Genomic DNA, 25,373 nt, shown 5'->3' with positions numbered 1-25,373 from the left:
CCCTCATTTGTTGTGAGGGAACCTTGGTGTGCGGTGATGAGGGAGAGTGAGAATCTTTTTTTAAATTCATTCTTGTGACATGGGCGTCGCTGTCTGGGCTGTCATTTATTGCCCACCCCTACTTGCCCTTGAACTGAGTGGCTTCCTAGGCCACTTCAGTGGGGAAGTTAGGAGCCAACCTCGGTTAAAGCTCATTGGTTCCCCCGATCATTGACTGTACCCTCGCCTGGAAGTTCAATCTTTTTTTCTATTCACTTGTGGGACATAGCTGGCCGGCTTGCATTGGTTTTGCCAGTGGCACTCACATCTCAAGAATTAATATATGTTTTAAAAAAAATCTCCTTTCTTCCTCTCTCCCACAGCACTCTTGTAATGTTAAGTAGGCTGGACCTTGCATCCAGTCATGCAGCTAAATTCAAACTTGAAGAACGCTGAAAAAAAAACTATGGGTACATTAATGGTTGGATAACACAGAAAGTATAGCTTTTAATGGAATCGACTGCCCTAGAAATGGTTTATGCAACTGAAGTGTGACAGGCCTGAATGAAAAATTAACAAAGGTGGTTCTGGTTGGTTTACTGCCATTTCAGAGCTCCATCCGGCATGCCAACACTCCTGTGGAAAGCAATGAATGAAATGCATTGGCATTTACTTCTCCTTACCATTAATAGGCTGCACTCACTGGGGGCTTGAGTAGGAGGTGACGTGATTCTGAACAACCAGGGAAACCAGTCTACTTTGGAAAGGCTCTTCGGCACTCAGGAAACTCAGGGGAAAGTTGTGTGTCATTTCCAATGATGTGGAGGGGGTGGGAGTGGGGGGGAGGAGGGAAAAAAGTAGTTTATACATTGCAACAAGAAATTGTAACATTTAAGAATTGAAAGTGATTTGAACCTCAATATGGCTGGCAATTTACTGGGGCAAAACCCAGCAAATGGACGTGTAAATCTCTTGCTGAGAACAGTTGAATTTGTCTGGTGTCCACAAAGTCAAGAGGTATTTAATACTTGTCTATAATGCTTTGGCATTGCAATATCTTCTGTTATTGAGATCCTTCATGGAAAGGAATGGGTGGGTGGGTGAATTGGTATTTTTGTCAAAGTATTTCTCCTATTTTTCCCAGAGAAGTTTAAAAAAAAATTAGTTTCGAGGGATGCTCTGGCCTACCCTTATTCCTGGGACCTCACCCAAAGATAAACAACGTACCCTTCTTTATGCTGGCTGTTTAATACTTTATTACATTGAGGTACATCGAGTCTACATACAAAGATGTGGATTAGGAGCAGGCCATTCGGCCCTTATAACCTGCTCTACCATTCATTTTGATCATGGCTGATCTGACTGTGTCCTCAATGAGACTATCCTGCCTATCCCGATACCCTTTAATTCCCTTAATTTATCTACTTCTGACTTAAAAATATTCAGTGACCCAACCTGTACTGCTCTTTGGGGAAGAGAATTTCAAAGACTCACAACCCTCTGAGAGAAGTCATTTCTCCTCATCTCTGTCTTAAAAGGACACCCCCTTATTTTATGCTGTGCCGCCTCATCCTGGTCTCTCCCACGAGGTGAAATGCCCTTTAAGCTTTTAAAACATCATTTCAGCATCCAACATCACTATTTTGGCAGCAGTCTACAGCACGGATCTGTGCCATTTGTCTTAACCATCCAAACTAGCACTTAGACTCCACAAGATCCAACCCTATCAGAAAATTCTTCTATTCCATTCTCTCTCATTTATTAATCCAGCTCCCCCTCAATACATCTGTGCCACTTGTCTCAACTTGTGGTAGCATGCTCCATATTCTCACTGCCTTCTTGGTAAAGGGTCTCCTGAATTCTCTACTGACTTCAGAATATAGAACAGTACAACAGGCCCTTCGACCGACGATGTTGTGCTGAACATGATGCAAATTAAACTAATGGCTTTTGCCTACCCTTGGTCCATATCTCTTTATTCTTTGCATATTCATGTGCTTATCCAAAAGCCTCTTAAACCCCCCTATCGTATCTGACTGCACCACCACTGGCAGTGTGTTCCAGACACCTACCACTCTCTTTGTAAATATAACTTTCCCCTCACATCTCCTTTGAACTTCCCCTCTTCTTAGTGACTATCATATATCTATGGAGCTTTGTACAACTAAAGTCTTAAAATCCCTACAGTGCAGAAGGAGCCCATTCTGCCTATTGAATCCTCACTGACCACAATCCCACCCAGGCCCTATCCCCATGTATTTACCCTACTAGTCCCTGTGACACTATGGGGCAATTTAGCATGGCCAATCAACCTAACGCGCACATCTTTGGACTGTGTGAAGAAACTGGTGCGCCTGGAGGAAACCCATGCAAACGCAGGGAGAATATGCAAACTCCGCATAGATAATGACCCAAGCTGGGAATCGAACACAGGTCCTTGGTGCTGTGAGACAGCAGTGCGAACCACTGTGCCACCGTGCCGCATGATCTTGTGATGTATTTATGAAGAATTCAGGCAATGTATTCAATGTAGTCTAAATGAGGATGTCCTCTTTAGGATTGTTGTTTCAAGCTTTTCAGTGAGCAGAGAGGTTTCTGAGTTTTGGATACCAGGCACGTTGGAATCTCTGGAGAAGCTATTCTTATTTTATTCAGGAACTTGTGCACCATTTCGGGTTCCACTGCGATGGCAGCTCCATGATGCAGCTGTCAGTAATTTTGGAACTGCAGTGCTGAATAATTAATGCGGGGCAGGCTTCCAAAACTCTGGTAATATCCACATTATGTATTTATATATAGAGACAAGGCTGGTAAACGGCAAGCTATTTGGGTCTATTAATATTACATGAAGACAGCAACGACTGAGTGGAGTCAACTAATTTCCAGAAATGTGCTGGAACAACTGCAATGGCACAGGAATAGCTCCACTATCCCCACAGGTTTGTTCTGCCATTTAGTTAGATCATGGCTGGATTGTATTGTACAGTTACACAGACATCTCAAGACTCTGTACAAGTAATGGCACAGGGAAGTCGGATTAGTCAGTGGAGATTGACAATTTTCTCTTCATTCTTTCATGGGATATTTTGTTAGGGTACCAGATCAGAAACCCCAAAGGTAAATGATGGAATCAGACTGGACCCCAAACAATTTGCTATTTTGGCATTAATGTGAGGACATGATGTTTCACTCCAGATCCTACTGACACACAGGGAAGCTTTTAAACAAACTTTATTTAACAATACAGTTTAACTATAACAAATGAATTAGCTAAACTTTTAATAATTGAAACAATACTTAAGATGAGATACAATTCTTAACTGCTAACCTATCTCTATTAGTTCGAATTCAAGTAATATTCCTCTTGCAGACTTAAACCCCTCTTCAAAATCAGTTAGCAAAACACAGACTTACCTGCTTGTACTTAGGTAACCAGCCCTGGAGCTCCCAGACGTCCTCCACAGAGAGAGAAGAAAAAGATACATCTTGTTTCTTTCAGAACCAGACTGGAACTCTTTGTTTTAAAATGAAAGAGAAACTGTGTACCTTCTCTGCAAGTTTAGCTCCCCCCATTAAGCATATTACTTTGTCTCTGTCCATCAATCTAATAAAACCCTACTCTGAAACCTCAGGGGAAAACCAAGTAAATACAAATGCATTAACTCTGTTTAGACAAACACACCATTAGCCAAAATAAGTTATTATCCTACAGCCTCAGCGTGGAGCTGCATGTCTTTTTTCAGACAAGTCAACTCCTTACAATAGTACAGTGCCTCTTACAAGAAATATGATACAAATATATTTCTTAAAGGCACAGTATTTTCACCGTGGGCATCACTGGCAAAGCCAACATTTGTTGTCTGTCCTTAATTACCCCTTGAGCTGAGTGGTTGCTAGGCCATTTCAGAGGGCAGTTAAGAGTTAACCACATTGTTTTGGATATGTAGTCACATGTAGGCCAGGCCAGATAAGGACAGCGGATTTCCTTCCCTAAAGGGGCATTGGTGAACCAGATGGATTTTTTTCATGACAATCGATAAAAGTTTCAGGGTCACCATTACTCAGACCAGCTTTATTTTAGGGGTGAAGTCCAGTAGCATGATTGGAAGTAGGTAGTGATGTGTAGCAACGGGAGGGGGCTGTGAGAGATTGAGGGCCTGTGACTAATGGTGGAGGGTACAATTTGAGGAGTGGAGCAGGGAGAAAGGCACTAACATAGTTTTCTGGATTTCAAAAGCTGTGGAGGACAATTTAGGGCTAAAGACTTACTCTAGGTGCAGAGTCGTATGAAGCAATGAAGAGGCCCAGAGGTTTATAAAAGAGGGTAAGGAAATTGCAATCATTGAAATTAGGGCATGTTTGCCAATGGTGATGACAAGAAGGGAGGGAATGTTATCCTGAGCAGAATGCAATGTGGGATTGAGTACAGCAGCCAAGTTCCAGATAAGTTTAGTTGTTGTCACAAGTAGGCTTACATTAACACTGCAGTGAAGTTACTATGAAAATCCACTAGTCACCATACTCTGCCGCCTGTTTGAATACACTGAGAGAGAATTTAGCACGGCCAATACACCTAACCAGCATGTCTTTTGAACCATGGGAGGAAACTGGAGCACCTGGCGGGAACTCATAGAGATACAGGGAAAATGTGCAGACTGTGCACAGGCAGTCACCCAAGCTGGGAATCAAACCTGGCTCCCTGTCCCTGTAAGGCAGGAGTGCTAACCACTGTGCCGCCGTGCCACCCGTTACGATAAGGTAGCGATCATGTAATAACAATTTCCATTGGCAGAGTGCCTTTATGGTCTCATAAATGGGGTGGGGAGAGGAGTTCCAGACACACTGAACAGAAATTTCAGAGGAGTTAAGAGTCAAAGACTAGATGGGAGAGACTTTTGAAGGTGGGGAGAGGTGTAGCAAACAGGAAGGTTCGCGGACAAGGCCATGAATGTTGGTGAGGTGGGGTTTAGACAGGCTGAGCTTGGAGGACATGGATTGGCAAAAGAGACAAAAACAACATGAGGAAACATGTATATTAGCGTAGTGAGTTGTTGGGACCTAGAATACACGGGTTGGGACCTAGAATACACGGTCCAAGCATGTGGTGGAGGCAGATTCAGTTATGGCTTTCAAAAGGAATTTGGACAATAATGGGAACACAGAACATTTTCAGGGTCATGAAGAAAAGGCAGGGAAATGGGCCTGGTTGAGTTGCTCTTATGGATCAAGAGCTGACAAAGACATGATGGGCCAAATGGCCTCATTCTGTGCTGCTTCCCTTCTATGATTCCATAAGACGACGACACCGAGGTGTAGCATTTCCTCCAAAGTGATCTGCTGTGCTTTCAACGTGAGCTCCCAGTTCGATGCTCATTTCTGCTTTTGCAAAGGGAATTAAATATAACCTCATATCTGGATCATTTCAAAACCAGTGCGGCCTTGTTTGTCATGTTATGTGTTCAATTCCGTGATTTTAATTTTAAGCCTGCGGCCAAACAGCCCTTGTCAGTCGATAGATTCAAGGTGGAACATCCCACCTTGAATATTCATGAAGGCAAGCAAAGTAACTAACCCCCAGTAGGTTTTGCTGCTGAATGCCAAAAGCACTTTGTTTGTGTTGGTGAGGGAGGACTGAGGGGGAGACGATTAAAGTCAAGAAGCATGGATTTGTAAATGGAGCAGAAACATCAGGGAGGCGTGTAAGGACCACTTCAGCATAAAGCACCTTGTTTACTGTAAAAACTTGGCAATAGAATTTTAACAAAACAAAAAAGGACCGATCTGCGTCGAAAAGCTGCACTCGTTCCCTTGTTGTTCAGTTTGTAAATGGATGTGATCTAATGTAGTGTTTGACACAGAGGGTGGTTTTCCCCCCAGTCTGGGGAATGTGGACATGGGGCACTGTGTGAGGATCAGGGGGTTGATTATTTAGGACGGAGATGAGGAGAAATTTCCTCACTCAGACCGTTGTGCATTTTTGGAATTTCTTACCCCAGAGATGGGGCGGCGTGGTGGGGCAGTGGTTAGCACTGCCGTCTCACTGCTTTAAGGACCTGGGTTCAATTCCGCCCTCATGTCACTGTCTGTGTGGAGTTTGCACGTTCTCCCCTTGTATGCGTGGGTTTCCTCCGGGTACTCTGGTTTCCTCCCATGATCCAAAAATGTGCGGGTTAGGTTGATTGGCCATGCTAAATTGCCCTAGTGTCAGGGGGATTAGCAGGGTAAATATATGGGGTTACAGGAATAGGGCTTGGGTGGTACTATAGTCGGTGCAGACTCAATGGGCCAAATGGCCTTTTTCTGCACTGTAGGGATTCAATTCTATTCTATTTGTGGATACTCCATCATTAATTCTATTTGAGGCAGTGGTGGACAAATCTTTGCGCCAACAACCTCTGATCTCATCTGCAGCTGGGATTCTCCGGTGCTGCTGCAGTGGATGGAGTTTTCCTGAGTGCCTAATTCCCCATTCTTACTGGCAGCAGGGAGATCCTACCCCTGGTTTTCTCAGTTAACCAAGGGAAATGGGGACAAGGTTGAAAAGTGGAGTTGAGGCAAGAGGTCAGCTAGAAATGTATTGAATGATGAAGCTATCTCACGGAGTTGTATGGTCTGCTCCTATCGCTTATGCTTTGAAATAATATCATGCTGAGGGGTTCATCATTTTATCAGCATGTCAGATATGTTGTGGAAATGCTATTGGAAGATGAGGATGAGAACGCAAGATGAATGGAACAATGAAGGGAGGTAAGAGAGAGCCAAATGGGCAGGTGATGGCCTAGTGGTATTATCACTAAACTATTAATCCAGATACTCAGCTAATGTTCTGGGGATCCAGGTTCGAATACAGGCATGGCAGCTGGTGGAATTTAAATTCAACAAAAAATATCTAATTATGAGTCTACTGATGATGATGAAACCATTGCCAATTGTTGGAAAAACCCATCTGGTTCACTAATGCCCTTCAGGGAAGGAAGTCTGCGGTCCTTACCTGGTCTGACCTACATGTGACTCCAGAGCCGCAGCGATGTGGTTGACTCTCAGCTGCCCTCAGGCAACTCGGGATGGACAATAAGTCCTAGCCAGCCAGTGATGCCCATGTCCCATGAATGAATTGAAAAAAAAAAGAATGAGGGTATGATTATCCTACAAGAGTTGGACAATCACACTCGGGAAGAGAATTGGGGCAAATGGGGTTAGTTTAGATGGGCTTTTTGGTTGGCATGGACCAGTTTGGGCTGAAGGGCCTGTCTCCGTGTTGTACAAATTGATACTGGTGATGGAGAATTTACGGATGAGTGTGCGGATTTTTCAGGTGCTGCATATGATAAAACCATGGCTCTAAGCATCTTAAACAGTTTAATTATTTCCGTATTGTGTGTGTCAATGGAAGATTGCATAAAACAGAACAAAATCTATCTTCAATCTGGTAACAGCATCTCAAATGAATGTGGGATTTTGTGTAGTGAAGAGTGCTGCTTTTCAGCATCCGAGTTCCTAATAGCTCAAAAGGGATGGATATTTTGCACCATGGGTATCCTTCAACAACGAATACAAAGGTATAATTGAATAATGTTTAATAATGTAACAACACCATATCCCCAAAGAACAGAAGGAATTACATGTTCCTACTTTCTCTCATTCTCTTTTACATAAAAGCCTCCTCCCACTGTGAAACACAGGCGTGTTTCTTATCTGAATAAATACCTTTTGTAAGATATGTCCATTGTCAATTCACATTAGCAAATCATTCATTTATTGAGTGTTTTTTTTGCGAGGGGGCAGGGTGTGGTGTGTGACTGAAGGGGTGTGAAGTAACACTTCAGGATCTGGTGTCCCTTCACCAGATTCCCTTTATTTACAAACTCAACTCCACTCCTCAGCGTATTTCAGATACAAAGTCAGAATCCAGAATGTCAGTAGCCCTGTCGCTCCCGATTCTATACACAAGCGAGGCTCCCTGATTGGGCAGGCAATTATGGCCTCAATCAGGGAGCTCATACTCCAAAAGGCCAGCCTCATGGGCCTTGTTGGAGTCATTACAGGGTGAATTTTGATGGGCAATTGAAGAAGGGCATCAAATTCCAAATAATCCTAAACACTGCCACTTCGATCTCTTTCAAAAGATTTGGAGCATATGTTCACATCTGTTGTTCTTCAAGGTGCATTTCTTACCTCTTTCCTTGACTGATTTGTTGAAAGAAAGTGTCAGATATTCACGAGAGAGCTTAGTTGGGAAATAAATATGCTGTAGTGGTGTTATTCTATCTGACATAATTAGTTTGATTTTACCGATGTTTTCCCTACTCTCTGAAAGGATTATCTTGAGAAGTGAAGGAGAGTCATTTCCCATGATCTGCCCATTATTTAGGCCTCAATCAACACAACAAGGATAGACGATCTGGGCATTTTCATACCGAGCTTTGTGGGACTGCGTGGTACAAGTTGGTTTCTTCATTTCCTATATGACAAAAGTAACTGAATTTTAAAATTACCATTTACCATGATGATGATAGAATTCTGCTACTTATCCTGTCTCTCATCTCACATCCGTTTTAAGTCAATTAGGATAGTCTTCCTAATACATCCAACATGCCGACTGGTCATTACAGCAGTGCTGAAATGCATGCTGCTCTTTGTTGATAGATCTGATCCACTCTTGGGACGGAATTTTCACACAAAATCTTCCCACAGTCTAAAGATGTGCAGGTTCAGTGGATTGGCCATGCTAAATTGCTCCTTAGTGTAAGGGGGACCAACTAGGTTAAATGCATGGAGTTGTGGGGATAGGGCCTGGGTGGGATTGTGGTCGGTGCAGACTCGATGGGCTGAATGGCCTCCTTTTGCTCTGAAGGATTCTATGATTCTAGGAAAAATTCTAAGTGTCGAACTGGTGAGAAAATGGGAGGTTTTCTCACCAGTTTTTCCAGTGAGGTGAGTAGTGGTAATCTATGGCACTCTGTATGTAAGGCCACAATGTGATTCCTGCCAGCAGGGGGAATGGATGGAGCCTATTCATGTCGGGAAGGTGGCTGCAGACTGTTAGGGGCACCGTTGTGCAGACACCCTGATCTCCCAGTATACCGATGCAGTATTGCCCCCTTCTCTCCCATCCTACAGACCTCCCCATACCGACTTCACCCCAGCTGGCTCTGCCTCATCAAGCTCTGTCTGACCAGGCTCCCCCCCTAAAGCCCCACCCACTTGACACTGTCTAGAGGGCAGTGCCAGGGGCCATGCTGACAATGCCAGGGTGCCATGCTGACAGTGCCAGGTTGTCCATGGGCACTGTCTGGCCCTGCTCCTGACCACCTGCAAGACTTCACTGGCCTCTGCTCCCGCGGGCAAGGCCATAGCACCTGGTTCTTGTTGGTGAGGACCATCTGTGATCCTGGCGCAGGGGTTAAGGTAAGTGAGCCCAGACGATTGCATGCTGGGCTCGTTAATGACATGCTAAGTGTGTCATTAATATTTAAATCAACCTCGAGGTGCTGCTGGCAATATTGCAAAAGCTGAGAAATCAGATGCAAATCCAATTTTTTGCTTCTCGTTCATATTTCCCGCTCCACTCTGCTACCCCACCAGCGCAGCGGGGTGGGAAAATAGTGCCCTCAATTTTCTTGTATTAAGAGGCAAGTGACCAGAAAAGCAGGGGAAAGATTAAGGTAGACAGCCTTCAGGGCCTCTGCTGTTCTTGAGCTGAGCACCTGAAACTGTAGGGGGCTGACTGACTTATTTGACTTCTGAATTTCCTCTCCTCCTTCAGGGGCAAGCACCTGGCTTCCATGGCAACACATCCCACAGTGAGATCCGCTGAGTATCACAGGTCTGCGGGGGGGGTGGGTGAAATCGCTGCATCTGTGACCCAGCATCCATGGCCCAGCATCCATGGCCAGATATGAGTGAGCCTAAAACTGCTCCTTTGATTTTACAACGGTTTGCTCGCGTGCAAAGAATTATGAGAGAAAAAAATAAACATAATAAGAATTTCAGTTCCTGTCAAGGTCAGGAATGGAGAAAATACGGGAATTGGCCAGTTCCCTGACCCTGTTCCCAGCAGTGCTCATTTTATCTGATTGGGAGGTTGGCAGGCTATCAAGTGTGTAGGCCTCTGGCACTTGGAGGGAGGGATCAGAGAGGTCAGGGCATGATGGGATTTGGCATCTTGAAGCTGGAGGTTTGAAGGGAGGTTAGAGACTTGGGTCAGGGGAAGGTTCGTGCCTGGAGAGGGGAGATTGGTGGCTAGAATTGGAGATATTTGGGATCCAAAGCAGACAGGGGATTGGAGGCTGGAGTCTGCTCCACCTGTAGGAACAGTGAAGCGGTGGGGTCTGAACAGGCAGCAACAGGAACAGAAAAGCCAAGGGATCCACACCAATGTCCCACTGATGAAAAGGAAGGCCTTGGACCAAGTTTCTCAACTGAAATTAGTTCACAACTGTGTAAAAGATTTCACCTGTCATTTCCGTAGGCAGACACGATGGCACAGTGGTTAGCACTGCTGCCTCACAGCACCAGGGACCCGGGCTCAATTCCAGCCTTGGGTCACTATCTGTGCAGAGTCTGTACGTTCTCCTCGTGTCTGCGTGGGTTTCCTTCAGGTGCTCCGGTTTCCTCCCACAGTCCAAAGATGTGTGAGTTACATTGATTGGCCTTGCTAAATTGTCCTTTAGTGTCAGGGAGATTAGCAGGATTTAAATGTGGTGTTATGGGGATAGGTTCTGGGTGACATTGTTGTCGGTGCAGATTCAATGGGCTGAATGGTCTCCTTCTGCACTGTAGGGATTCTATGATTCCATGATTCTAACACAACTAAGTTACTAAGTTCCCAACCTCCAGACCATGCTGAATGACGTTCCCTCAGCCTTCTGTCTGATTCCTGCCTTGATCAAAGAGAAAATCTGAATATCCAGAGAGGACAAAAGGGATTAGAATTTGTACCTTCAACTTGAAAGGAGGTTCTTCAATAATGGATCTTAAAACGAGAATTTACTGAACAGGTTTGACTGTGATTCCACATTTTCTGGATCTTGCTTGCAAATGATTGCCACTAACCATAAGACCATAAGACGTAGGAGCAGAATTAGGCCACTCGGCCCAACGGGTCTGCTCCGCCATTCAGTCATGGCTGATATTTTTCTCACCCCAATTCTCCTGCCTTTTCCCCATAATTCCTGATCCCCTTATTAATCAAGAACTTATCTATCTCTGTCTTAAAGACACTCATGGCCTTCTGTGGCAAAGATTTCCATAGATTTCACAGAACCGGACTGTTATTGTAAACCAGAAGAGAAGGGAAAATTGGGATGTTTAAAAATAATTTCCAATATATAACAGTGATTCCCAAACTTTGATATGTCATGGTGGACCTCTATGCAATAAAATAAATTTAAGGCACATTTATAATATAAATATTATTTAGAGAAAATCTACTCTATTTTCTCTGTCTTCTTCCCTTGCTGGGAACTTCATTTTTAACTTAACTTCTACCTGTCCTCTCGCCTGTTTTTTTTTGCCCGTCTGTCTTTCTCACTTCTCCCAGGGTTGTTGCGTCCTTTTTGAGTTTCACATTTTGTGCTGGCGCATGGGACATTTGTCTTCAGCTCCAAGTCCCGTTGATCAAAGATGGGCCTGGCCAACGCTAAAAATCTACAGTAAGAAGTCTCACAACACCAGGCGAAAGTCCAACAGGTTTATTTGGAATCACGAGCTTTCGGAGCACTGCTCCTTCATCAGGTGAGTGAGGACAAAGAGTGAGGACACTCACCTGATGAAGGAGCAGTGCTCCGAAAGCTCGTGATTCCAAATAAACCTCTTGGACTTTAAACCTGGTGTTGTGAGACCTCTTACTGTGCCTACCCAGTCCAATATTGGCATCTGCATATCATATAAAATCTAAACAGCGCACGTACGGCTGTGTTCCAGCTGACACATACGCGGGAGACCAAGATTTGGTTGGTCTTGGAGATGCCAACCAAGTGGATGGGTAGTTTTAGTTTAATTATATGAATTTTTCGAATCATTTTGGATCTTGCTTCACAGCACACTTTGGGAGGGGGGCTTCATAGCATGTTGGTTGAGAACCACAGGTATTACACACATTTATGTGAGATTTGCTTGTATTTGTTTGGTATTTGGGAGTTAATGAAAGCCATGTAAAAATGCACTGCAATTAATATCCAGCAGTTTCCTTGACCACCGGATGCCTGCTGAAGTTCTTTGACCTCAGTTCCTGTAGCTTCAGCCAAGGAGGATCTGCGTCTTATCTCTATCTGCTCACCTCAGTCTCCTAATCTGCAGCACTCTTGCCTAACAGAAACATAGCAATCTCAATTTGAACATTGTTCAGCTGACCTATCCTTAACAGCTTTATGGGAGAGAGAGTTCCAGACTTCCATTACTCTAAGCTCCGGGACATCACCCTTAAACACCCCAGCTCAAATTTTAACGCAATGCCCCCTTATTTTGAACCCCCTCACCAAACAGAATCTTTTCCACCATTTGTTTTCTTTTATGGGATGCGGGCATCGCTGGCTAAGCCACCATTTATTGCCCAATTTTTACAGATGCACCATGGAAAACATTCTTTCCAGATGTTTCACAGCTAGGTTTGGCTCCTGTTCTGAGGGAGCAGGGTTGTGAACGTAGCCCAGTCCATCTCACAAACCAGCCTCCCATCCATTGACACCATCTACACTCCCCAGTGCCTTGGAAAAGCAGCCAGCATAATCAAGGACCCCATGCACCCCAGAGATGCTCTCTTCCTCCTTTTTCCATAAGATACAAAAGTATGAGATCATGTCCCGACCGACTCAAGAACAGCTTTTTCCCTGCTGCCATCAGACTTTTGAATGGACCTACCATGTACGAAGCTGATCTTTTGCTGTCTATCTGTAACTGCAGCACGACCTTCTGCATCCTCTTGTTCTCCCCAATGAATGGTATGCCTTATATGTATAGCACAAGAAACAATAATTTTCACTGTATACCGACGCATGTGACAATAATAAATCAGTGAGCATCCGGATGCGGGGGAGAAACCCTCCCTTCCCAGATGGCAGCAAAGTTTCAGCATGGCGGAGAGAGCTGTCACTTTCTTTGTGTAGGGGCCGGGCAAGGGAGGTTGGGAGGGGGGAGTTGGGAGAGGGGCCAGGGGAGAAGAAAGGGGCCGGTGGGGTAGAGGAGAGAGGGGGTGGGGGAGGAGAAGGGGAGAGAGGGGCCCGGGAGGTGGCAGGAAGGGGAGAGAGGGGCTGGAGGGTGGAGGGGTATTGGGGGGGGGGAGGGAAGAGAGGGGCCGGGGGGGGTTGGGAGGGAGGGGAGAGAAAAACAGTGGGCAGCACAGTGGCACACTGGTTAGCACTGCTGCCTCACATCTCTGGGGACCTGGGTTCAGTTCCCAGCTCGGGTCTCTGTCTGTGTGGAGTTTGCACTTTCTCCCCGTATTTGCGTGGGTTTCCTCCGGGTGCTCCCAAAGATGTGTGAGTTAGATTGATTGGCCATGCTAAATTGGCCCTTAGTGTCCCAGGATATGTAGGTTAGAAGGATTATTGGGGTAAATTTGTGGGGAGATGGGGATAGTGCCTGGGTGGGATTGTTGTCAGTGCAGACTCGATGGGCTGAGTGGCCTTCTTCTGCACTGTATGGATTCAATGATTTTATGAAATCAAAACTAATTGCCCTGGAGAAGGTGGTGACCCGCTGCCTTGAACTGCTGCAGTCCCTGGGGCGTTAGTTATCCCCTGGGGTGTAAGTAAGCCCAGGATGCTGTTAGCGTGAGAGTTCCAGGATTTTGCAATATAATTCCAGATTGGCGATATCTATTGCATCGAATGCTTTAATCATCTTAAATACCTCAATTAGATCACTGTTGAATCTTCTTAGTCCAGATAGTTTTGTGTACCTTGACTTTGCCCGTTGATATTGTGACTATAGCATTTGTGCTTTCACAGAGTGCAGGTGATGCATGTGCACCAAGATAATCAGTGCGACATGGATTCAGAAGTATAGTGCCTTAGGCTACACTGAAGCCATTTTAGATAAACATTAAACACTGCTGTGTTTTATTTATATTTAAAACAGAGTCTTTTGTCTTCCATTGTACTTACGCACTGAAAGACATTTAACAACATCAAATATTCATCACTGAAGTGTTGTGTTGAGATTATAATCTTAACAGATCGTGTCCATTGAGGGAACAGTTTTCTGAATGTGTGTGTGTGTGTGTGTGTGTGTGTGTGTGTGTGTGTGTGTGTGTGTGTGTGTGTGTGTTACATTAACATTGTAATGAGGTTACTGTGGAAATCCCCCAGTTGCCACACTCCGGCGCCTATTCGGGTACACTGAGGGCGAATTTAGCACGGCCAGTGCACCTAACCAGCATGTCTTTCGGACAGTGGGAGGAAACTGCAGCACCCGGAGGAAGCCTATACAGAACGGGGAGAATGTGGTGATTCCGCACAGTCACCCAAATTGAGAATTAAACCTAGGTCCCTGGCGCTGTGAGGCAGCAGCACTAACCACTGTACCATTGTGCCACCCAATGGTTGGCACTGCTCCCTCACAACTCCAGGGACCCAGGTTCAATTCCGGCCTTAAGTGACTGTGTCTGTAGAGTTTGCATGTTCTCCCTGTGTCTATGTGGATTTCCTCTGGGTGCTCTGGTTTCCTTCTCCCAGGTTAGGTGGAATGGCCATGCTAAATTGACCCTGAGTGTCCCAAGGTATGTAGGTTAGGCGGATTAGCGTGGTGGATGTGTGTATCTATGGGGAGAAGGGGGGGTGGGGGGAGAGAGTCAGTGCAGTCTCGATGGGCTGAATGGCCTTTTCTGCACTGCAGGGATTCTATGAGACTGTACGCATTCTTTGTCACTATGTGGTGAAACTGAGAACAGTATCTGGCATTCACGTAAGTTCAGCTAAACACGGACTCCAGGCGTTGTTGTCAGTGATTGCTTACTCCTCCACAGGGGTGCTGTTGAAGTCCCTGCTGGCATGGTGTCTTTTAGAAATCACTGAACTGATGAAAGCTTCCCTGCTTATGCTGCAATGTCTCTGTTAAACTTCCCAAAAGATTGTGTCTTGTTAACGAGGTTGGGAATTGATGGGTTTTTAATGGCGCACTAAGTCAGAATTTCTGCTGAGCAATACCTTTGGATCCATCAATTGGGGAAATTCTTTGTTCCAAGAAGGGTCCTAGCCAGTGTTAACCCTTCAGCTAAAATCTTGGTCATTATCACATTGCTGTTTGTGACTTTGGTGTGAACAAATTGACTGTTACATTCCCTACGTTACAACAGTGAGTTAACTGGCTGTAAAGTGCTTTAGAACATCCTGAGACTGTGGAAATTAAGTTGTAATTCCAGCTATGGCCAAATACTTAATTAACTTTGTTTTCTAAGGTTAAGGAAGCTCACTTCAAATAAAGCAGTAAATATAGTGAAACTACAGCTAAAAGCAGTTACAAAATGTAGAAGCTGGTATGGGAAAATTCAAGTTACAACAGTTGTGGGAATTAAATTATGGCAAACAACTCTGTCAAGTAATGGAAAATGATTATTAGCCAAACAAGGCTTTCAATAAGGCTGGAGCTTACATACTCAGGATAAGTGACTAAATCTAAATCCTTGTTCCATAAGCACTGCATTCCAGGCTAGGACACAAGGTGAGTTATCATGACAATTGCCAAAGTGCAAGATATGGGGACATATTATTGCTAATGAAGGATTGGCAGGAGGCAGTTTTTAATTGGGTAAGAAAGGAAAAAGGCTATGCTATGATTGGTGAATATGTATGCAAATGAAGGATCAGAAAGTTGCTAATTTCTCATTTGTTGTAATTAACTATAACTATTGCATTTTCTGTATGAATCAACAGAACACCCTGCAATGCTTGGCACTGCATTGTGTTCTCACTTGCGCACAAGTTATTAAAACTTGGAAATTGAGTACTCTGGGTTTTAGTGTTGATGGTGTCCAAGAAAACTGCAGCTTAAGTGTTGTTTGTACCCAAAGCTGATGACAAGATCATGAAGCATTCTGATTAAAGGCACAAGTCTTTATTTCCCAATTACAGCATTGTCCCTCCTCCTCCAGAATGTGATAGAACTCATTCAATGAGTAGATTTTAACTCGCTGCCTCTGAAGATTTATCCCCACATATTGGTTTTCATCTAGCTGACCAGCTTAACTTCTAACAATTTTAATAAGGGATCCTACGAGACCACTTGTTTTTCATGTGTAAGCAAGTGGCAGTTATAACAGAGGTACCAGGGTGGTTTGTGCAGGCGGATAGAGCTGAATAATGAGCTGCCTGGAATGCTACTTAGGATCACCATTAAAAAAAACATACACTCACGCCCCTAATCCGCCCATCTGATTGACTGGTTCAAGCGGCAATGTTTCTTGTCAATTTAATGGAGTCACCAAGCGTGAAAGTTCCAGAGGAATTCAAGTACTTTACTGCAAAATCTTTCAGGATATGTCTTTGTCAGCTGTGGCGTGGTAGATAGCTCAATTGCCCGATCTGTAAGATTTTGGGTTCAAGTACTTAAGGAAGAGGCTCTGGAAATAGTGGATGCGTTGGTGGCCATCTTCCAGGATTCGACAGACTCTGGAGCAGTCCCTTCAGATTGGAGGGTAGAGAATGTCACTCTGATATTCAAAAATGGGGGTAGAGAGAAAACAGGGAATTATAGACCAGTGAGCTTAACATCGATAATGGAGAAAATTCTCAAATCCATTATCAAGGACTTAATAGCAGAGCATTTAGAAAGCAGTGGCAGGGTCAGACAGAGTCAGCATGGATTTATGAAGGGGAAATCATGCTTGACAGTTCTGTTGGAATTCTTTGACGATGTAACTAGTAGAGTTGACAAGGGGGAACTAGTTGATGAGGTATATTTGGGCTTTCAGAAAGCATTTGACAAAGTCCTGCCCAAGAGATTAATATTGCAAGATTAAAATATATGGGATTGGAGGAAGTGTATTGAGATGGATAGAAAACTGGTTGGCAGAGAGGAAACATAGTAGGAATTAATGGGTGCTTTTCAAATTGGCAAGCAGTAACTAGTGGGGTGCTGACAGGGATCGGGCTGGGACCCCACTTATTCACAATATATATTCATGATTTGGATGAGGGAACAAAATGTAACATCTCAAAGTTTGCAGATGATTTCAAGTTGGGTGGGAGGGTGAACTGTGACAAGGATGCAGAGATCCTTCAGAATGAGCTGGATAGGTTGGGTGAGTGGGCTAATCAATGGCCCTTACAAGATAATGAAGGGGCTAGATTGGGTAGAGGTAGAGAGATTCTTTCCGCTTAGAAAGGAAAACAGAACTAGAGGGCACAGCCTCAAAATAAGGGGCGGGGCAGTTTAGATCGGAGTTGAGGAGGAACTTCTTCACTCAAAGGGTGGTGAATCTCTGGAATTCTCTGCCCGTTGAAGTGGTGGAGGCTACCTCGCTGAATGTAGTTAAGTCACGAGTAGATAGATTTCTGATGGACAAGGGAATTAAGGGTTATGGAGAGAAAGCTGGAAAGTGGAACTGAGCCACTTCAGAGTAGCCATGATCTTATTGAATGGCGGGGCAGGCTTGAAGGGCTAGATGGCCTACTCCTGCTCCTATTTCTAATGTTCTTATGTTCTTTGCAATGTAATTTGGATAAATATGAGTTTATTCGCTTTGGATACAAAAACAAGAAGGCAGATTGCTACCTGAATGGCTGTAAATTGGGAGAGAGGAGTGTGCAGTGGGACCTGGGTGCCCTTGTGCACCAGTCACTGCAGGTAAGCATGTAGGTGCAGCAGGCTGTAAAGAAGACAAATGGCATGTTGGCCATCATTGCGATAGGTTCCGAATACATGAGCCGGGATGTGTTGTTTGCAACTAATTAGGGCCTTGGTGAAACCACACCTAGAATATTGTGTGCAGTTTTGATCTCCTTTCCTGAGAAAGGATGTTCTTGCTCTCGAAGGAGTGCAGTGAAAGTTTTATCAGGCTGATTCCAGGGATTGGCGGGGGGGGAGCTGATGTTTGAGGAGAGATTGACTAGGTTTCATCTGGAGTTCAGACGAATAAGGGGGGGGTCTCATTGAGACTTATAAAATTCTACCAGGACCAGACAGGATAGTTGCAGGGGAGGATATTCCCGATGGCGGGGAAGTCCAGAACCAGAGGTCATAGTCTGAGGATTCAGGATAGACCATTTAGGACGGAGGTGTGGAAACATTTCTTCACCTAATAAGTGTATGCCTGTGGAATTCATTACCACAGGAAGTAGTTGAGCTAAAACGTTGAATGTATTCAAGAGGTGGCTGGATATAGCATTTGGGCAAATGGGATTAAAGGTTATGGAGAGAAAGTGGGATTAGGATGTTGAGTTGGATGATCAGCCATGATCGTAATGAATGGCAGAGTGGACTCGAAAGTTCAAATAGCTCTTCCTGCTCCTATCTTCTATGGTCCAATGTTTCTATGTAAGTCCCACATCAGGACTTGGATGCACAAATCAAGATTGATGTTCTAGTGCAGTACTGAGGGAGTGCTGCCCTGCTGGAGCTACTGTCTTTTGGAAAAGATTTTATACTGGGCCTCTTCTACCTTTTCGGGATCCCATGGTTGTACTGTGCACAGAAATTATCCCTTGTCAATACTTATCCCTCAATCGACACCAGAAAGATTTTTTATCTGGTCGTTGTCACACTGCTGTTTGTGTGAGCTTCTGTGTGAAAATTGATGGCTGCATTCCCTACATTACAACGTGAAGACACTTCAGTTGCACTTCATTGTCTGTAAAGCTCTTTAAGCCACCTGGTAGTCAGGAGATGCACTATATAAATGTAAGTCTTCCTTTAACACAGCAAGAAGTCTCACAACACGGGTTAAGGTCCAACGGGTTTACTTGGAATCATGAACTTTCAGAGGGTTGTTCCTTCGTCAAGTGAGTAGAGAGGTAGGTTCACAAACATGTATCGGCAAACACATAATTACAAGATAATGTTTGGAATGCGAGTTTCTACAGGTAATCAAGTGTTTACAGGTATAGACAGTGTGAGTGGAGAGAGGGATAATCACGGGTCAAAGAGATGTGAATTGTCTCAAGCCAGGACAGTTAGTGGGATTCTGTAAGACTGGGTGAAATGGTGTGGGTTACATATAGTGTGACATGCCCTACTAACTAACTAACTTCATTGCGATGTTAATATAAACCTTACTTGTGACTAATAAATAAACTTTAACTTTGGTGTTGCGAGACTCCTTACTGTTCCCAACCCAGTCCAACACCGGCATCTGCACGACATTATTTTAACATGTCACTGTTGTGTAACATGGTGAATTTAGCTCAGTTGGCTGACCAGCTGGTTAGTGAGACAGATACCAACAGCATGGATTCAATTCCTATACTGACTGAGGTTATTCATGAAGGCCCCACCTTCTCAACCTCGCTCCTTGCCTGATGTGTGGTGATCCTTAGGTTCCACCAGTCAGTCACCACTCAAAGAAGAGAGAAGCCTATGGTCACCTGGGATGATGGCAACTTTACGTTTTTTACTGTTGCACTGTTTAGTGGGTTCGAAAACAATGTTCTTCTGTCTTATTACTTTCTTTGTTCCTGAAGTTACAGAGCGCTGTTGGAATATTGTTCCACAGGAGCTAACAGCATTTCACTTCTTGACCAATTCTTCACGAGAAGACATTGAGTATTGGTGAACTACTCCACTTATAGTGGAGCGTCCTCCTATGCAATGTGATCTAATCCTGTCCCTTCCTGACATCCACCCATTTCGTAGCTGCAAGAGTGAACATTGGCATGGGTTTGTTTTCTCTTCACCCCATCCTGAAGGCACTGAGGCCAATGTAGCACACCCTGTTTCTGCTGAGTCCAGCACAAACCAAGAAGCAATTCTGAGACCCTCCTGCCCCACATGGCTTATTATGTCTTTACCTGATGTCTTAGAATGTAGGAAGAAAATATATAGGGACATAAATCATATGGCCTATCTAGCTGGCTCTGTCACTCAATGCAATCATGGCTGATATTTGGCTCCAGCTGCCTTTTCCAGCCTGCTTTTGATTTGATTTGATTTGATACGCTCCGTGTATTCCTTGATTCTCTAAGAGACAGAACATCTCTATCTGAGTCTAAAATAAAGTCAGTGATGGCACATCAACAACCATCTGAGGTAGAGACTTCTGCAGATTCCCAACTGTTTGAGTGAAGAAGTTTGTCTTTATCTCAGTCCTAAATGATTGAGGGGATTGGCTAATGAGGAGAGACTGAGTAAACTGGGACCATAGGGAATTAATGGTCGGGAAATTATTAGAGAGAATACTTCAAGACAGGGCTTACTGCCACTTGGAAATAAATGGATGTATTAGCGAGAAGCAACATGATTTTGTGAAGCAGAGGTCATGCCTCACTAACTTAATCGAGTTTTCTGATGAAGCGACAAAGATGATTGGTGAGGGTAGGGCAGTGGATGTTGTCTACATGGACTTCAGTAAGGCCTTTGACAAAGTCCCTGATGGCACACTGGGAAGTTGCATGAGATCGGTGAGTTGGCAAGGTGTGTACAGAGCTGTCTTCGTCATAGAAGACAGAGAGTAGCAGTGGAAGGGTGCATTTCTGAATGGAGGGCTGTGATAAGTGGTGTTCCTCAGGGATCAGTGCTGGGACTTTTGCTGTTTGTAATATATATAAATGATTTGGAGGAAAATGTAACTGGATCGATCAGTAAGTTTATGGACAATACGAAGATTGGTGGATTTGCGGAGAGCGATAAGGACCATCAGAGGATACAGCAGGATATAGATCGGTTGGAAATTTGGGCGGAGAGATCACAGATGGAGTTTAATCCGGACAAATGTGAGGTAATGCATTTTGGAAGGTCTAATACATATAGGAAATATACAGTAAATGGCAGCACCCTTAAGAATATTGATAAGCAGAAGGATCTGGGTGTACAGGTACACAGGTCACTGAAAGTGGCAACGCAGGTGGGGAAGGTAGTCAAGAAGGCATATGGCATGCTTGCCTTCATCGGTTGGGACATTGAGTTTAAAAATTGGCAAGTCATTTTGCAGCTTCATAGAACCTTTGGAATATTGTGTTGAATTCTGGTCACCATACTATCAGAAGGATACGGAGGCTTTGGAGATGGTACAGAAAAGATTTACCAGGATGTTGCCTGATATGGAGGGTATTAACTATGAGGAGAGGTTGGAGAAATGTGGTTTATTCTCATTGGAATGACAGAGGTTGAGGGGCAACCTGATAGAAATCTACATGATTAAGAGAGGCACGGACAGAGTGGATAGTCAGAAGCTTTTCCCCAGGATGGAAGAATTGATTACTAAGGGAGCATAGGTTTAACGTGAGAGGGGCAATGTTTAAAAGAGATGTACAAGGCAAGTTTTTTACAGAAAGAGTGATGGGTGCCTGGAACTCACTGCCAGGGGAGATAGTGGAAGCAAATACGAAAGTGACTTCTAATAGGCATCTGGACAAATACATGAATAGGATGGAAATGGAGGGATATGGCCCCCGGAAGGGTAGGGGATTTTAGTTCAGTTGGGCAGCATGGTCAGTGCAGGCTTGGAGATACAAAGGGCCTGTTCCTGTGCTGTAATTTTCTTTGTTCTTTGTGCTTTGTTTTTTGTATACTCATTGGAATTCAGAAGAATGAGGGGAGATCTTATAGAAACATATCATAAGAAAGAAGCAGGGAAGTTGTTTCCACTGGCAGGTGAAACTAGAACTAGGGGCATGGCCTCAAAATAAGGGTGAGCAGATTTAGGGCTTAGCTGAGGAGGAACTTCTTCACCCAAAGGGTTGTGAATCTGTAAAATTCCCTGCCCAGTGAAGCAGTTGAGGCTACCATGTTGAAAGTTTTTAAGGCAAGGATAGATAAATTTTTGAACAGTGAAGGAATTAAGAGTTATGGTGAGCGGGCGGGTACGTGGAGCTGATTCCACAAACAGATTAGCCATGACCTTATTGAATGGCGGTGCAGGCTTGAAGACCAGATGGCCTACTCCTGCTCCTACTTAGTTTTTTATGTTCTTTGATTCCCCAGCCAGGAGAAACAACCTCTCAGAATGTACCCTGCCAAGCCCCTTTGTGATCTTGAATGTTTGAAAGAGATCACCTCTAATTCTTCTAAATCCCAGAGAATTATAGGTCTAATTAGCTCAGCCTCTCATCCCACGGACTAGCAATCTAGTGAATTTGAGTATTGCTGAATAAAGAAACAAGCTGTGGAAGCTTTTTGTCTTGCACTCATTGGGACAGATGCAAGAAAGCCAAATTTCAAAGGGAATAGCCATTTATGTTGAGTCAGAAAGGGATACAGATTGGTTGGCACCTAGAATCTGAATGGTATTGCCATGGAGAATGAACCAGGGGACTACAGCGTACTCCCCAGCCTTCGTTTAATTTATAAAACAGGCAATCTTTTTGCCTCTGGAGGACAGGTCCTTGCTTATGAGTGTATGCAGCATCCAGCAAGCTTCAGTGAGCCACATTACAAGCCCACCTAATCACGTTCAGCTGGTTGTTAGTGCGACATTGAATGTTTGTGACTCTGCCTGACTTTGCTGTATTTTGTCCCTCTTGCCTCTTTCTCACCGTAGGGCCTGGACTTTGCAGCATTCACTGGACACATGTTTGTTGGAATTGCCTTGGTCCTCATCGTGTCATTTCCCTTTTTGAGACTGCTCTATTGGAACAAAAAACTGTACAACAAGGAACCAAGTGAGATTGTGGGTAAGCCATTTAATAATGTCCCTATGAAATGTCCTTTCTTCTTCTCCCTCCAATTTGCTAACTTCTTACCGGAGGGCACTGGGAGGTAGTGGCGTTAGTGGTATTGTTACTGGACTAGTTATCCAAAAACCTCAGGAAATGTCTGGCAGTCTGGGTTTAAATTCCACCATCGCAAGTGGTGAAATTTCAATTCATTGAAATCTGAAATTAAAAGTCAACTAATGACCATGAAACCATTGTTGATTGTTGTAAAACCTCAATCTGGTTCACTAATGTGTTTTGCCATTCTTACTTGCTCTGGCCTACATGTGACTCCAGAGCCACAGAATCTAGATCTACAGCAATGTGGTTGACTTGGCACAGTGACACAGTGGTTAGCACTGCTGCCTCACAGGGCTAGGGACCCAGGTTCGATTCCCGCCTTGGGTCATTCACTGTGTGGAGTCTGCACATTCTCCCCATGTCTATGTGGGTTTCCTCTGGGTGCTCCAGTTTCCTCCCGTAGTCCAAAGGATATGCTGGTTTGGCGCATTGGCCGTGCCAAATTCTCCCTCAATGTACCTGAACAGGCGCCAGACTGTGGCGACTAGGAGTCAAGAACTAGGGGTGATAGTTTGAAAAGTAAGGGGGTAAACCTTTTAGGACTGAGTGAGGAGAAATTTCTTCACCCAGAGAGTGATGAATGTGTGGAATTCACTACCACAGAAAGTAGTTGAGGCCAAAACGTTGTGTGATTTCAAAAAAGAATTAGATATAGCTCTTGGGGCTAAGGGGATGGAGACTTGGGGGGGAATCAGAATATTAAATTTGATGATCAACCATGATCAGAATGAATGGAGGGGCAGGCTCGAAGGGCCAAATGGCCTACTCCTGCTTTTATTTTCTATATATGTTACTGCGTATTACCACTGCGCCACCAGACTGCTTGTAGTGGCAAGGATGCCGATTTGGGATAAATCACAGTTTATGAGAAGAATATGAGGCAGCAGAACAAAACAGGTACAACGTGAGGAAACTCTCAACAATCGAAACAAACAATTTGATTCAATCCCTTTGGCAAAAAGGACCCAAATCACCTGGATGTATAAAGGTAATGTTAAAGGGAGCAGGTTCTGGGGCTAAATATAGAAGAGCAGGCATCTCCAGTGCCTTTAGTTCATTGAATTAATCGGTGTGTTGAAGATACGAAATAAGTAGATTTTCCCATTTTCCATTGTAATTTAAATGTACTGTTGAAAAATGATTAAAGGGATTTAGATCGTCACGCACATTGGCACTGAAATTGAAACTAAACACTGGAATTGTACCATCCCTGTGCACCCTATCTTTTTTACCTTGTGACGAACTGGAGGACAAGAGATTTTGACTCCTGCAAATTGCATTTCATTCGATTGAGGATTCCTGAACTCCAGACTAATGAGACCAGCTGAAGTCTTTTCTCACTCCTACCTTCTATCACACATTGTAATAACGTAAATCTAAGCTGTCAAGGGATTTAATTGGGGACACAGTGCCACGTTCTAAATACAGGCACAAATGAGAAAATTTACCAGATTCACAGTTAGTGCCAGCCAGCTAATGCATTCAAATTATTTCCAAAGTTAGAGGTTGCTTTATAGGCTACGATCGTACTAAAGAAAAATAAAAAGTCATCTCTCTGTTGCATTGCATGTCTCCAAGTGAAGGCCTGGTTATTCACTTAATGGGAACTCACTTATTTTTTTAATAAAAAAAATCTGTGTTTCTATAGCAACAATCCTGTTGAGCTGATTTAAACCAGCAAGATGGACATCCATTCCATCATTTCTAGCACTTTCTGGAATTCATAATTGTGTCCTATTTGTATGGGACCACTGCATTAGCAAATTAATGAGAAAGTTATCTTTAATTGTCTAGACAACTGCTAAATTGCATCCTAGGTGAATGATATTAATTTGTCCTGCACCTATAATTATCTCAAAGAGTAGAATGCAGCCTGCTGAAGACTCCAAACTTTGTATTTATCATCTAAAGGGCAATGACGGAATTTCTGTATTGTGACTGTGAATGGACAGAATGCTGAATCTTGGATTTAGCCAATTACTTGTAGTGAACTTGTTGCCAGTATCACTTATAATGTTAGCAAGTGTGAGGTTAGCCACTTTGGCAGAAATAATAGTAGGAGGGATTACTATTTAAAAGGGCGAAAAGCTGCAGCATGCTACAGTGCAGAGGGACCTGGGGGTTCTTGTGCACGAGTCGCAAAAACCCAGTCTACAGGTGTAGCAGGTGATCAAGAAGGCGAATGGAATGTTGGCCTTTACAGCGAGGGGGACAGAATATAAAAGCAGGGAGGTCTTGCTGCAACTGTACAGGGTACTGGTGAGGCTGCAGCTGGAGTACTGTGTGCAGTTTTGGTCACCGCACTTGCAGAAGGATATATTGGCCTTGGAGGGAGTGCAGATGAGGTTCACTAGGCTGATACCAGAGATGAGGTGGTTGGACTATGAAGAGAGACTGAATAGACTGGGTCTGTACTTGTTGGAGTTTAGAAGGATGAGGGGGGATCTTATAGAGACGTATAAGATAATGAAGGAGATGGATAGGTAGAGGTAGAGAGATTCTTCCCGCTTAGAAAGGATAGCAGGACTA

General features: G+C 44.0%; 1 protein-coding gene across 1 annotated transcript in view; it reads left to right on the top strand.

The window, feature by feature from the left end:
- oca2 (oculocutaneous albinism II) overlaps positions 1-25,373 on the top strand; it is a 358,743-nt gene that overhangs the window by 192,886 nt on the left and 140,484 nt on the right. The window contains exon 14 of the mRNA XM_080197616.1: positions 22,610-22,742. Within this exon, the coding sequence (XP_080053742.1) occupies positions 22,610-22,742 (133 nt within the window). The remainder of the gene's footprint in view (positions 1-22,609; positions 22,743-25,373) is intronic.

The sequence above is a fragment of the Carcharhinus amblyrhynchos genome, chromosome 10 (assembly GCF_965287045.1).
Source record: "Carcharhinus amblyrhynchos chromosome 10, sCarAmb.v2.hapA, whole genome shotgun sequence".
Taxonomy (NCBI): Eukaryota; Metazoa; Chordata; class Chondrichthyes; order Carcharhiniformes; family Carcharhinidae; genus Carcharhinus; species Carcharhinus amblyrhynchos.
This window is presented reverse-complemented; position numbering and strand designations above follow the sequence as displayed.